Source organism: Haliotis cracherodii, unplaced genomic scaffold, assembly GCF_022045235.1.
Source record: "Haliotis cracherodii isolate W230 unplaced genomic scaffold, xgHalCrac1.p SCAF_4, whole genome shotgun sequence".
Classification (NCBI taxonomy): Eukaryota; Metazoa; Mollusca; class Gastropoda; order Lepetellida; family Haliotidae; genus Haliotis; species Haliotis cracherodii.
In genome coordinates, this window is record NW_027266297.1 from 70,983,233 (window position 1) to 70,999,239 (window position 16,007).

A 16,007-nucleotide genomic window follows, 5' to 3' on the forward strand; every position below is an offset into this window, starting at 1 on the left:
TTTTATAATGTATGTTAATGCCATTATGAAAAAGGAATGCATACATCCACTGCTAACATTAGCTAAGTTAAAACACTAAAGTTGATCTTGAATAAATCAGTTTAAAAAAATAATCATCTAACAACAATTGTTTTTGCAATAGATATGTTGATATTTTTCTTATAAGGAGTTGAATTTCATAAAAGAAATCGGCCAATTTTCAAGCTGCTGATTATTGAATTGAAGTTCAACATCAATCATGCATAACAACATACAGAATATGTATGAATAAGAAATGACAAACAAACCCTAACAGCTTAAGATATTCATAATGCTCGTCTTGACTAGAGTTTCACTTTAATTGTGTATTTTTCAGCGGCAAGTGTAACAAGGGTGAAAAGAATATTAGAAATATTAGAAAAGGCCTTTCGACCAGCGTATGGAACACTTGGCGAACTCAGGGCACTAGCTCCAGGCATACCAGTGATTGCACAAACAGCAACTGCAACTAAGTCAACCCGAGATGTGATAATTAATGAAATGTGTATGTCCGGCTGTGAAAATATACTCCTCAGTCCCAACAAAGAAAACATCAAGTACTGGCAGATATCAACCAGTGGCAACATTCGCCAGGATTTTTCATGGTTTTGGTTAGTTACCCTGTTGCGGTAACGGAATCGACAAACACCAAGGATGCAAATATTTTTCCTCAAAATCAAGCAAATGGGTGATCTCTTTGACTTTCTCAAATCTGAGCTAAAACATGATGCGTTCATAAACAATAGTGAAGACGGAGTTAACAGTCATACAAATCGTCTTTTTGACATGTTCCACAGCAAGACAAACAGGGAAGTGAAGAAATATGTGTCCCAGTCCTTCATAGATCCAAATGGTTTCAAGAGGATAGTCCTTTGCTCAACATCATTCAGCATGGGACTTGACTTACAAAGTCTGGAAACCGTCATCCACTATGGTCCAGCCAATAATGTTGAGGATTATATTCAAGAGACAGGACGAGCAGGCAGGGATCCAGAAAAGCAGGCACATGCTCTTCTTATGCAGTTTAGACAATGTCTCAGTGACAGGCGGAATATTTCGGATGAAATGAAACAGTATGTCAGAACCAACGTATGTCGACGAGTTGAGCTACTGAAGTCATTTGACCAGAACCCTCAACAAATTCAACCTTTGCATAAGTGCTGTGACAACTGTGCCATATCTTGCAAGTGCCTCTGTGACTGCATCGGCTCATGTACATGCAATACTCCATGCAGTGAATGTAGATGTGATATTCTTGTGTTGTACAAGACGTCCCTTGACTCGAGTGATAGCTCATCATCTCACTCCGACTCAGAACATGAAGATCATGAAACATCCAGTGATAGCGACATTGCAACAGGGTCTCGTTTTAGTCATGTGACACTGAATTACACATCGGAAGAAGACTGAAAGGTTCAGATGTCATAGTATGTGCGGCTACTGAAGACTTTCAGACTTTCTGAAATCCAATTTTGGATGTCACTCATATTGAGTGAGGACAGTGGATCCTGCATGTTCTTGAATTCTCTGTGGCAGTGGCTTGTTGCCGCATTGAATAGAGCTTCAACGGCGTGGAATTGTTCTACAAGTTTCAGAATATCACCAGAGGGATCAACAACTCCATGCCTTCCCGAACTTTGCTTGCAGAATGCCAACTTGTCGTATTTTTTGCATAATTCTGCCATTGACAGCACACTTCTGCTGACTCTGAGAATTGTCTTATCTGTGTACCTCCTCCTGTAAGTATGTACACCATCTTTGAAAGCCCTGTTGCAATGCTCCAAGTCGAGGTCGTTGGGATGATTGGTGTCGACTCTGCCTTGATGGTTGACTGTGCGGTTCCATATCAATCTATAAGCCTGCCGTTCAAATAGGAGAGCATATGCCTTTGCCTGTGTTTCAAGGAGACCATATGCATACTTTGGACATTTGCTTGCCTTGTAGTATAAACAGAACCACTTTACTAGTCTCATCATTCTGCCACTATCTCCCATCTGAATGGAATCGTTGTGATTCATTCGAAGAAGCCCAAGCATGAGAGACAGACGGGTGTACTGATACACAGATGATCTTGATTCTGCTGAAGATGTGGAATCCTGATTGTTTTCAGCATTATATTCCGGATCAGAATGTCCATGCAAACGTGCCTCGTGTTTGCGGAGAGCTTTTGGTCTCTGGTAGAGTTTTCCACAGTAACTGCAGGCTAGTGTGTTTGATGGGAGACCATGAGCTGGCAGTTGAGGAACCTCCGGTAAGACGTGCTTGTCTACAAACTGTTTTGCATGACCTAGAAAATAGTCAATAATTTCATATGGATTGCCAACAGCACCCATGTAACTTGGCGTTGGGACGGAAGTGAGGTGTTCCATTTGGAAGTGATGTAGTCCCCCAGTTACGATGTAGGCGGTGGTGACCTTTTCCATGAATTCAGAGCACGGGTAAAAGTTGTCATGAGGATCCTGAGTAACTTTCACCGCATTAATTGTGCTCCTTGCAGCATGCAGAGTGCCAACAGACTTGTTCGAGGAGGACGAGTACAAGTGTTTCCATATAACCTGAAAAAACAAATGTGTTCATTAGTATCAGGTAGTCAGGTATTACACAAAGACCAGTCCGTTACAAAACAATAAACCAATTTATAAACCACACATTAACTGTCCTTCTGTTGTTAAATCGCAATTACAGAAAAATAAGTTATTATACATACCTTAATTAGAAATTCAGCTTGGTTATGGAACTCTTCCATCTTTGGGACAAGTCCTTGTAATCTGGAATTTGGTGTAGGGCCATCTCCTAGTGCATGATGGGCTTGTTTCTGCCTCTCAAAGGTGAGGTAGTCCCCTCCGCTGAGCACCTTCTGTGGTGGAGAACAGTCACTGAGTTCAGCATAGGGAATTTTTTTTTTTTAGAGTCAAGAAGGATATTGTGTAATATAAGATTTCAGAGACTAAATGTTAGTCTAGTACAAGGGTATCAGTATCGCATGGAGAACTGACGTTTGGGAGAATTCAGCTGGGGCCAGTGTGGGTCAGTGTAATCGGATATATTGTGGAGTTTTGGGTTTGGGCTGTTTGCTGAATAGAACAAGGACTCACAAACAAGGGCACAATGCAGAGATTAAAGCATCACCACCTCTGTTTATATCAGATATGTTATTGTGATTTTTGAACAATTGCGAGTTATTGTATACTCTGTATTCTTTCGTCATGGTAGAATATGTATTTTCTGTGTTGCTTTTTGAATTATCCACAACTTATGAGAACTACAATGTAAACATCTATCTGGAGATATACAATAATACTACTGAAGGGCATATCTGAAAAATGGGACTAATCGACTAATATTTCTTTCTAAAAACTGTCCGTTACAGGCATTCTAATCATTATATTATACTTTGTATAGTTTAAAAGTTAAGAAATGTTGCATTTCAAATAATGGCAAATTGTGTATCTTTCTACATATTGAATTCATTATAATTTCTGCAATAAAACCTTAACATCAGATAGTGATATACACGAATATGATCAATACTGTGATAAATGAATTATTAATTTCGTATTATGAATTAAATAAATTAAAATATGATAGTACAAACAAGTTATTTTAATCTGTTCGTGTGAGTAGGTAACGAAAGATTGAGGCAACTCACTAACGTAACCATTTGTGAAAAATCAAATATTAAAAGTTTAGGGGTTTGAACATGTGCATTGAAAAACAGATAACATAAGTTTTAATAAATAAAACTAAATATATAGAAAATAAAAGTTTAATTTCTTATTGTTGGAAGGTGTTTAATAATAGTTTTTGTTTGATTGTTGTTAAACGCCGCACTCAACAATATACCAGCTATATGCCGGTTGTTTGTAAATAATCCAGTCTTGGCCAGACAATCCAGTTATTGACATCAAGAGCAGCGATCTACGCAATTGGGATACGATGACATGCATCAACCACGTCAGCGAGTCTGACCACCCGATCATGTTAGCCGCCTTTGTACAAGCATGGGTTGTTGAAGGCCTATTCTAACCCGGATCTTCACGGGTATTATGTTTAATAATAAGGTACAATGAAATTCTGTATATGTTCATAATAAGTGTGTATAAGTAAATGGATAATATATCCATACAAGCCATTTAAATGGGTTAGACTGCATACTGTTCAATGATGAACTCTTTTACAAGTCCAGATTTCAATACATGTATTTGATATTCATAATAACTCCACAAAAACTTCACAATGGCGACAAAACGGTACCAGCATCACAGATACCTATAATACATTTTTGAACATGAGATACATATAATTACTTTAACGTTAAATCATGTATCTAAAAAGTAAATTAGAAGAATTAAATATATACACTTCCGACATTTATCGTATTTCTGTTCGTTTGGAGAGAGAAGTAGTGACAGTAGTGACTGGTATCTGATGGGTGTAAACAGGTGCAAACAGATCACGACGGCGATACAGACCGTGAAGTAGTTTGTCTCACAGTCCCTGAACCATATTGGACATATTTGTTTCGGGGTCTGTATGACAGACAAACCTAATGCTTTTAAGTATAAAGATAAGTAAGTATAGCTGTTGTATATATTCAAATATGTTTGTGATTAACCCGACCTTGAAAAACAATGAAGGATGAGTGGTAACTATTTATGTCATTATTTCAAATTAGAATGATAGCACATCAAGAAAGCATGGTACTTTAATATACGTATCGTGTTAGCCCCTATAGTGTTTTAAGTAAGAGCAACATGTATATCGAGAGTAAAGGTTTGGTGCGTGACTTATCACACATTACTGTCAGAAAGTGTGCATATTTTGTTTATCGGCAATAAATGACATAAGGCGATTCATGCGGGTAAACACGATTTACTTCAGATAATGTCAGTGTATATGGTCACAAACCGTGAGTGTGGGTTGTTTTTTGTACGTTTATTTCTTATATGAGATATCAACATTGCGAACAGCCTATTTAACGGTGTTAAATTAGGAAAAAGTACACGCTTTAAAAATATTTACCCGTACTTAAATAATAATGACTCCCTAATTAGAATCCAACCGCGGCAATGCCAGATAAATCCATTTTATGAACAGGAGGGTTTGAATTTGGTCTTTCCCGCATATTCTCACAATTTTCTCGTCGATTAGCTGTACCTTTTCTCCCGATACCGATTGTCATTTCGCTCTCACTTTCGGATGCGATTGTTCGGGCATTGCATTTATCTACCTTCTCCAGCTACATCTATTGGGAACAACCCACTAGACACTTCCTTCTCACAAACAACGTCAAATTAACGACGTCCTCAAGTTGCGAGTGCATGTTCGAATCTCCATAAATGACGTTATGATCGAACAAGGGCAGTAAAGTTGATGGTACAGACAGATAACAGAGATCATTTTACAAATGTGAAACCTCATTCCGCAAAGGAAGAGGCGAAAGCTGAAACTTTACAGAACAAAGGCAGTTATTTCTAGTCTCTTACTGCCTCTCGGGGATACATTTAATATAACAAATATTGTGTGTGTGTGTGTGTGTGTGTGTGTGTGTGTGTGTGTGTGTGTGTGTGTGTGTGTGTGTGTGTGTGAGAGAGAGAGAGAGTGTGTGTGTGTGTGTGTGTGTGTGTGTGTGTGTGTGTGTGTGTGTGTGTGTGTGTGTGTGTGTGAAGAATGATAATTGTAGTTCGAGTAGATATGTAGAATGCCCGGCCAGTATTACCTTTGAGACACCACATTTTCAGTCATTAAAATGCGTAAAACATTTATTGAGTAAACGAAAACACTATAGGTGAGTGCAACAAAAGACAGGCACCAAGTCTGCATGTATCAATACTCATACCTGCCACATCCTCAACCACTTAACTTACTTACACAATCATCTCACTACATGTTCGCCAACCCTCGTATCACAACGCACGCGCGCACGCACGCACGCACGCGCACACACATCGCGTTCATCTTTCCCCTTTATCCCTACAACCATCTCATTATGTCTACGACATCATGGATACATGCGCATGCTTACATACATAATCCATCCACGTTTAAAATATATATAAAAAATATATCAGCAAACAGAGAGTATTATAACTCAATAGATTTCATCCGTCATCACAGAAAGAAGGGCAGCCTGGAATTTCAAAATGGCATCAGAATACACTAAGACGTTTAGCTGGTCAGGAGGTGAGAGCGGAAAATTACGATCAACTTCAATTACAGATCACCATAACGAATATCTAAAAGTGTGAATAAAGATCACAGCTTGCTATAAAGTGTACTTCATCCCTGCATATTTAGCAATATCCTTAGCTATAACATTTATATCTAAATGCTCATGCAGACAAAGACCCAAATGTTTATAGGCATGACCATATTATGTTCCACGCAAATATCTCCAAATTTAAAAACAAAGCTAGATTGAGGCTTTGAAGGCAGTAAGAAGTGATACACACAAGGAAGAAAATGTATGGATGTCAACGTCTTTATTATGAGGAACACAACGTTTCGGCGTATATACTTACTCCTTCATCAGGCGCATTAACGCTATGAGGCAGAGAACATATATATACACCTGTAAGAACATCTGAGAGAGTGTAAATGTAGGTCTGTGGGATATTACATAAAACATTCATCTTGAGCGGGATGTTAGTTCTAGTTGTGTGTGTGTGTGTTGGCGAAGGATGAAAACCAACACGGCCACCAGTCACTAAATTTACGTCACAATCATTCTGTCTTCTTTCACCTATCTCCCTCAAGGAGACGTCTGATTAAACTCTTCGTCAATGCTTCGTCTTGCCCAAACTGGTAACTGGTACCAGTAGCAACGATACAATGGCGTACAAAGACTTACAATGAGTCAAGCATGCGTCACTCGATTTCCATTTTCTTGCATTTAGAAAGCACGATTGATTGTTTGATTGATAGATTGTTTGTGTTAATTGATTGGTTGATTGATTGAGTTGTTTGATTGAGTTGTTTTATTAAATTGTTTGATTGAGTTGTTTTATTAAATTGTTTGATTGAGTTGTTTTATTGATTGATTAACTTGTTATACTGATTTATATGTATTGTTTTATGAAGTTGATTGATTATTTTATTGATTGTTATTATTGGTGAGTGAGTGAGTGAGTGAGTGAGTGAGTGAGTGAGTGAGTGACACTGGTATTTCCGGATCTGGCAACGGGTCACTGGCTCAGCGTCACAGATCTAGATATATCTATGCAGGAATAGGTCATCCATGCGGATAGCGTAATCTCGATTAATGTATTCAGGAACCTTCTGAGGTGGAATGATTATAATATTTCACATAACCGTTAACGTACTTCTTGAATGTTGTCACGCCATTCATTCAGACAGATCTCGAAGATATGTAATTATTTATGCGAGGACAACGGATTGGACATCGCGAGGCCGGTTCACAATCCGTATGAATAGCCCATTGCATCTCCTGTACAAAAACTTTCAGAGCCACAAACTCAATGGATCAGATAAAAGCAGGACTGCTTGATTCGGTTGAGGTCAACTTCCCATGACATAAACCCCTACTTGACAACCGCTTTAAGAAAGTGCCGCCATTCATGTACATAGCCCTGTGGATGAATGAACGACCTAGCGAGGCCAGTAGCGCCACCTAGTGAGATAGTGAGAAGACAAACCGAGAGTTGAATCTTCCCACATTGTGCCTATAATATGCAAAGAATCGAACCTGGACTTTCGGCACGAGGAGCGAACGCTTTTACCACTAGGCAACGCCAGCGGCCTTGATCATATGATCAACTGTATGTGTTTTCATTTTTCAAATGTTAAAGTTTGCAATCACAGATAATGTTTATCACTGTAAAATGCAAGGATATCAGCCTGTCATCACCATCATCATCGTCGTCGTCGTCACCATCATTATCATCACCACCACCATCAGCATCGCCACCGGTATCGTTATCACAGGTATATACGGTACTCCACACAGAGATTAACGAAGGGCATCTATTTGATCAGGGGTTATTTAAATATCCACAATAGCTGTGTGTCTGTGTGTATCCAGTTTCTGTCAGTGCAGAAAAATACCAAATCGGTCAGCTGTGAACACGGTTCTTCAGCATCGGGCATCAGCTGATTTTCTTACGTCCTTGACACACAAAGACTTCTTGACATGATGTAACTTACAAGGAGAGGGGATAGTCGGATTGCAGACACGAGGTGGGTGTCGTCCAAAGAGTGCTACGAACTACCAGAATCCGTTTAATAGATCATGCTTTCTGTCTAGGAAACTATTCATTACTGCTGTACAGTATCAAATATATTAAAACAGTGAAAGAAAATAACGACACCAATTCTCAAACTGTTTAAAATCATATTCCCAGGATATATATACACAACCGGGCAAAAGAAAATGCCTGCCCTTCTAATGTCACTCCTCTGTACTGTGAAATTGCAACCCCCGTGTTCCTTAAGACGTAATGTGCACGTCACCTGTTGTGAGACACTCATTGATATGATGCATGTAGTATCGCCTAAGATACCCGAAGCAAATATATCTCCATCGAATAACAATGGTGAGAGTGGGGGGATAGGTGATGGATTTAACAACCAGTAAGCTCATCTTGAGCGTCGGTTTTCGTAGATGGATTAGCATATGAACTATGATTCTCTTTAATTAGAAAATAAAGATCCACGATGTTCGGCCTGGTAGAAGTGTGTAATCAAACCGCACAGCATTGGTCTTTGATTGACTGTGGCGCCAAACAAACTCATAGATGTACTTGATCTGAATGTTCATCTAAATTGTTATGGATAGTCACGGAGCCGTGATCCAGAGAACAGGGTGTCATTAGATAAAAATGAAGTAATAATAGGATTACCAGAAAAACGGGGTATAACATCCAAGCCAATAGGCTTGGCTCAGGTAAGTAAGTACACGATTGAAACTGACCCATAAGTAGGTATGACAGGCTAGTCGGGTATTGCTAACTGTATATGTGAAAACAAAGTTATTAAAATGAATAGCAAAACTGATGAAAGTCACCAATAAACGTGTATAAGTGTTATATCGTCACTGCAAAAATAATAAGTGTTTGTATTTTGTATTAACTTTCAAATACGTGATATCTGTATTAGCGATATTGTCTACATTCCACCGGTGAGTAAGCGTTAGGCTTACTATCTTGTAGTATAAATGATGCAAGAACTTGTATTTCTGAAGACATCACGATACTGTTTTTACGATGCATCACGTCTGCACTAGCGCTTGATAAGAACCTTGTGTTTGGGTATTTCTGTAGTTTAAATTGCTGCTCTTGATATTGTTGATTAAACTTTGATACTATGAACAATATAAGGTTATATGAGAGTATGACTTTAGAACGGTAACATGCGTTAATGTATATCTGGAATATATATAGGATGACATAAATAGAACAATGTGTAGTACGTCCAGATTAGTGTATAGGCAACATTTGATAATTCAATTCAACACCTCTCCTTTTCAGAATACAATGTATGATTCTGGTGCACTTCCATTTGACTATATAGCATACAATAAGCTTTCGGGTCCCGTTTGGATCGGTTTGGGTGGCAGCTTAGATATCCATAGAATAGGTTCATCTCGGAATCTCCCATATAACTGGGTCTCCTCTTCAATTTAAATGGAGTTACTTGTTTCTTTCAAAACTATACAGTTTTAGAGACTAAGCATTAGTCTGAATGGACATCACCAGTTTGGAATTTGAAACTAATCTGTTAACAGTAACAGGACACTGCTTAAGTGCCATGTACAAATGAGAAAGTGGAATCTCGTCAATTAGGCGGACGAACCTTAAAACTATTAATAAACATTAAAATAAGCTATATCGGAAAAAATATATATGCATATAATATCTGGCAATATACACCAAGATCACCTTCTACAAAAATAAGTTTTAAAAGCCGGTTGATATTCGTTTGCGTATTTGACGATTATATAACTTTCGAAAGTATAAATCCCTTTCCTATACTCAGACGTTCCTGAGCCTTGCGCTTTCCTAATTATTTTGACTAAAATTATTACCGTTATCATTGTATTAGTTAATGGGAAATGCGTGCCGATCAAGTACTTGCAATAAATTAAAGCGACATTATACGATTCCGAACTTATCACTAGACTGTGTTTATGAATCATTGTCAAATAGTGGTGACATAGTGGAAACAATACGCGAAGTCGCGCATCCACAGAACGGACAATTTGGACAAGGCATTATGCAATCCGCATGCGCAGAACGATTGTTTTCGGTACATCCGCTAAGCGCTTAGAGTACAGCGTCAAACTCGGGCCTGTAATCTTACACGCAAGAACTGAATGTTACAAATACAATTTTATAAAAATATGTTTAGTTCCATTCAGTCAACATAAATGTAACTTTGGTACATGAGGTATATACGTGTAGCAATTCATAAAATGTTAAAACATGATCAGATATGGGTGTGTACACATATTGATAGACTAAGAAATAAGGCTGGTACTTCCTTCCATTTTCTGTCGAATCTCTTAATACTACTATTTTTCATTGCGATGAATTTTTCTATTTTACATACATTTTTCAATATTTGTATGAAAAAAGGAAAGCATAATGGAGTTTTCTTAATGCTTGACTGGTGAATGTATTTTTTGCAAGAAGAATTATGTGGTTGAAGAGGGAGTTGTCTCTCAAAATGTTATTTATGTATAAGTTAGCTGTGATAGAAAATCTGCCATTTATTGCTTTTTCCATGATTTAGGGATATTTAGCATTACTCTGTTGTAGTCAAGTATAGTACCTTTAATTTGAAATTGGTTTTCTAATTCTTCAAATGTTAGAAATCTGTTGTTGCTACATAAATCTTTTAAACTATGAATACCCTTATTAAACCAATGTTTTAGAATGAAATTATTTTTAAATTGGTGATTGAACCATAATGGCTCTGATAAAATTCGTCAATATTTTGTTTATCAACTTTATGTTTTCTGTAGTAATCACCCCAAATATTCAATATATCCCTCCAAAAGGGATTTTTCAGAGTAATAAACTTATCAATATTTGCTCACACAAGGTTATCTGTTTTGATTGGAAGTTCTTTAATGTTGACAAAGTCGGTTTTTGTAAACTTGTCCTTAAAAATTATAATTTCCAAGAATCAATAAATTCTCTATCATTCTCAGACCACCTTATTCATATTTCCTTATGAAGGTAGTTCTTTTTTTTAGTCTGGTTTGTAATTCCAAATGAATGTATACAATAGTTTATTCAATTTGCCAATAAAATCATCAGGTGGGTTTGGAAGTGCTGAAAATATATGAACTAATGTTGAAAGAGTCAGAGTCTTAATAAATGTGATATTACCTATTAATGTTAGATGTCTTTTTTTCCAGCTTCCCAGTAATCTATTAATGTGTTCGAGTCTCTCTTTTTTTGTATTTATTACCCATAGATCATGTGATGTGGGATTAAATATTATTCTCAAGACTTCAAAGTTTCCCTCATGCGAGTTTAGTATTATGCCTTCAAAGAGTTTGATGCTGCTTCCTGCCATTGAACCTATCCATATAGCTTTAGTTTTGTCAATATTTACCTTAAAACCGGATATTCTACAAAATTTATTCAAAGTATCAATTGCAGTTCTAAGGCACTTTTCAGATCCATCTAAAAATAACTGTATGATCTACATATTGACCTAATTCATACTCCATATCATTTATTGCTATTCCTGTTGTGCCTTTATCATTCCTAATCATTATTCCTAGTATCGCAGCTACAAGCGAACATAGGTAGGACGAAAGTGGGTCACCTTGCCGGCATACTCTTTGGTTCTGACAAAAGTGGAGAGATGTCCATTTTGTATTACACAAGATGAAGCATTCCTAGTTAAGATATTATCCCATTTTATTATGTTTGGCCCAAAACCAAATTGTTTCATAACCAATTCAATAAATGTTTTGGAAACTGGGTCAAAAGCCTTTTCCAAAATCAATAAGTAATAAAAGTCCTGCCCTATTTTGCTCTTTCAGCTCATACATGATATCATACATGGTTCTCAAATTTCCACTATGTATTAGCGTATCTAATGTTTTCTTAATTCTGTTTGCTACACTTAAACTAGAAACCCAACCAGGCCAGGGCTTTTGTTATTCTTCAATGATTTAAACACTTTTGCAAGTTCAAACATTTCAATAGGTTTTTCAAGGCTATCCGCAAGTTAGTCTAAAACTTGTCTGATTTCAAAGTATGTTCCCTTTCAGAACTTCTAGATGAGGATAGGTATTTATAAAATTCTTTTTGTTCAGACAGTATTTCGTCACCTTCAGTGATGACTTCACCATTAGCATTTATAAAATTATTAATAGTTTTTTTTGGTAAGTTCTGTTTTCCATGTGACAACAATACTTAGACGGTGTTCCCCTTCGTCATACCATTGAATCCTACTTCTTAAATGCCTTCCCATCTCTTCATCTTCCTTTAATTATTCTAATTCTTCCTTATACTTTGATAAATCCGAGAAGCTTCGCTCACTTACTGACTGAAAGTCATTTCTTATCGTTTCTTCTAATTCTAAAAACAAAATCCATTTTGTTTAGTGCTTTCGCTTTTTTAATTTTTTTTCTCAGAAAAGATGAGAATGAAATGGATTTTCCCCTTATTTTCATAAGGAGGGTTTCCAAAAATAGAGAATCACTGATGGACAGTTTTAATTCAGAGTCATTACTATTTCTGAGACTATTTTCATCAAGTGCCAAATCTGCATGTTCCTTTTTGTTTCAACAAATGTTTTTTTTCTTAAGATCCACATAATCTTTGTTATACAATAAAGAGGTATTGAATTTCCAATAACCGCCACCCCTTTCTTTGGATGAAGAATCTGACAATGTCATAGTAATAGCAGAGTGATCAGATTTATAGCCAGGTAAGATTGAGGTATTGAATGTCAAATTACCAATATCACCTGAAACAAGAAAGAAATCAAGCCTTGCCTGTTGCTTTGGATTCTTTTTCCACCAAGTAAATTTCCTTACATCTTCATTTCGTTCTCTCCAGATATCAACAAAATGAAGATTTTCTAGAGTTTCTAAAACTATAATTCTTGCGCTTGGATTGTTAATACTTTTATAATTTACAAGATCCATAGTTGGATTCAAAACCAAGTTCCAATCTCCACATATAGCAGTAGAATGATTTTCAAATTCCTCAATATTAGTAAACAATGTTTTATAAAAATTTGGATCATCCTGGTTTGGTCCATAAACCGTAGCTAGAGTCATCCTTATGCCTTCAATGGTGATATTTGCTATAATAAAGTTTCCATTAATATGATCAATTTTACATTTATGTATAGTTGTTTCTATGTTATTTATTTATGAAAATACCTCCCCCCTGGCATTTGACACAAAGGGTGATATGATACACTGTAACCCCAATTCATTTTTCATTGAATTTTCATCTTCTTTACTTATGTAATCTTGTAAACAAATTACCTTACTTCCTTTTGCTTATTCTTTTGTGCTGGCCCACGGCAATTAGACGAAACTATATGCATCTTATTAGCCATTGAGATAACACATAGATACATTTAATTTATTTCTCTGTTTGTTGCCTACTGCATTTAATATTTTATTTCAATTATATAAAACAAATCGTAAATACAAATACAAATTATTAACAAGGGGAATATAAATACTAATATCTTTACATAGACACTTTTCACATCAAGAAGTTGACTCATTGATCTATGAAAATTTAATTGATATTTCTTACTTATGTAAATGCAAAATATTGTTTAATATTTCCTCATCTACGTACCAAACAATTTCAGGAGGCACAAAGTTTGCTTAACGTTAAAACAAACTTCACGATACTCTGGTTATTGCGCTAAGAAGAATTCAGTACCAATCAAAGTGAACAGTATATACTGAAAATCATTAAAACTGAGCCGATGTTATGAAAAGCAATCATTAAAACTGAGCCGATGTTATGAAAAAGCAATCATATGATAGTCTAAAGTGACAATTATTAACAATCAGGCAGTTTGTCAACATAAGGACAATATGAATTTGCACCTCGTGTTATTTGTAGAACAAAGGTGATATGGTCCTACTTCAAAGGAACTGTTATTTGCTCAGTAACGCTCATTACGCGTATATATAGAATACTATACAACCTCCTGTGTAGTACGGTTTTTAGGAAACGAGTAACAGTTTTGTATAAGATCAACTATTTGCGAGGTTCATAAAAAAATGGTATTACGCGGTAGCTCGTTGCGTATTTAATAATTTCGTATTACAAAGTAAATTAGTGAAAACGATCAAAGAATTCCATCCTTGTTTGTCTGCGTGAGGGAAGATATATTTATTTCATATTTACTAAATTAGATATTAATTTATCGTCCGGCCAGAATTCACAAATTTCATGTTAGCAGTTTGGGAATTTATTTCCCACAAATTAAACCACCAGAGGTGGTACAGGAGCATATATTATAGAAACATATATATTTTCATAAAGTGGAGGGATTGGCAAACAAGCAAATTTTTGCTTATCTGAATGCCTCTCCCAAACATGATGCACATAAAAATTACAATGTATTGAAAGTGACATAAGAAATAGCATACATTATATAATTGACATTAAAGATAAGTATTGTTCTGTAAGTGTTCAATTTCTGGATTATCTTTCGTAACTACGGCTACGTTGTTATTTACATCCAGCACAACATCATCGCAGTATCATAGAGCAAAGCCAACATCTCAGACAAAATCTCTAAATCGGCAAGAAGATATATAAAATAAGACTATGCACTGATTTCGTAGCCTTTTACGAAATAATACATATTTTGCATTAATGTACTGTTTAAGGGACACGTAAGAAAGAAATAAAGTGCATCTTGCGTGTGATAGCCGCAACAACATGTCGGGCTGACGGATATAAATCTGTCAAGGTTAAGATCACTGCAGCCAAGCCTGAGACGGGATTGTATAACCGGACAGAATCTTGATCCATAATTTACATCAAAGTATATACCATTCTTATCATTGCTTCTTATAAAACTTTTAAAATTTACTAAGCTACTGGCTTTGGTGTATTCAATACGCATGGAGTTCCAAATATTAACTGTATTTGGAATAAATGATTTGGCATAATTATGTGTTTTACACATTATGTTTTGCAGCTGTGAGCAGTTTCTTAAAACCTCAAATTATAATCACTTGCATCCGACACTCTATTTGGAACTAAGGATGAGAGATAATCCGGTACTAGATTAATTTGTTAACCATTTTAAAAAAGATATTTAACTTTTGCAAATGTCTTCTTTCTTCTAATGACGTAAGATTTGTTTCCTTATAAAGTTTGCCTTGACTAGTTCCACGAACAGCCTAACAAATAGTTCTGAGTGCATCTAGATTCAGTTTTTCAAGTAGTTACGCCTGTTCTTTTGTGCAGTTGTCCCATGTGGCAACAATAGTCAAATATCGGTAACATGAAAGATTTATACATAATTTCCAGTGTTTTTCTTTTTAAACGATACTTGAAACTTCTAAGAAAGTGAATCAGTAGACTGACTTTCTTAACTGGCTATCAATCTGATCGTTCCACATACAATCTTCTTGGAGAGTAAGTCCTAGTTGTTTATGAGAATGAACTTTCTGAACAGTAGTGTTACTCATTTTCAAAACAGGAGCATATATCCAGTGTTATACAATACTGAATAATACACCAAGATGTCCATGTAAAGATTAAGCATTTCTAAGCAACTTAAAGAGACGTACAATAAATCTTGTACAATAAATCAATAAATAACCTTTTTAACAGTTTACTAACATTTTGGAAATGGCAGAACGTAACCCGAGTCAACTTTAAAAACCTTCTTCTTTATCTTCTTCTTCTTCTTCTTCTTCTTCTTCTTCTTCTTCTTCTTCTTTTTCTTGCAGTTATGCTAGACTACACACAAACTGAAAAACATACCTATATTTAGCCAGCTATATTTATTTGCAT

The 16,007-nt window shown here is 36.1% G+C and overlaps 1 protein-coding gene across 1 annotated transcript; it reads left to right on the forward strand.

Annotated features, from left to right (window-relative positions):
• Positions 1-804: 804 nt before the first annotated feature.
• LOC139479638 (ATP-dependent DNA helicase RecQ-like) lies at positions 805-1,428 on the forward strand. Its single transcript, XM_071262479.1, has one exon. It carries the CDS (start codon positions 805-807, stop codon positions 1,426-1,428), a length of 624 nt encoding a protein of 207 aa, XP_071118580.1.
• Positions 1,429-16,007: the final 14,579 nt, after the last annotated feature.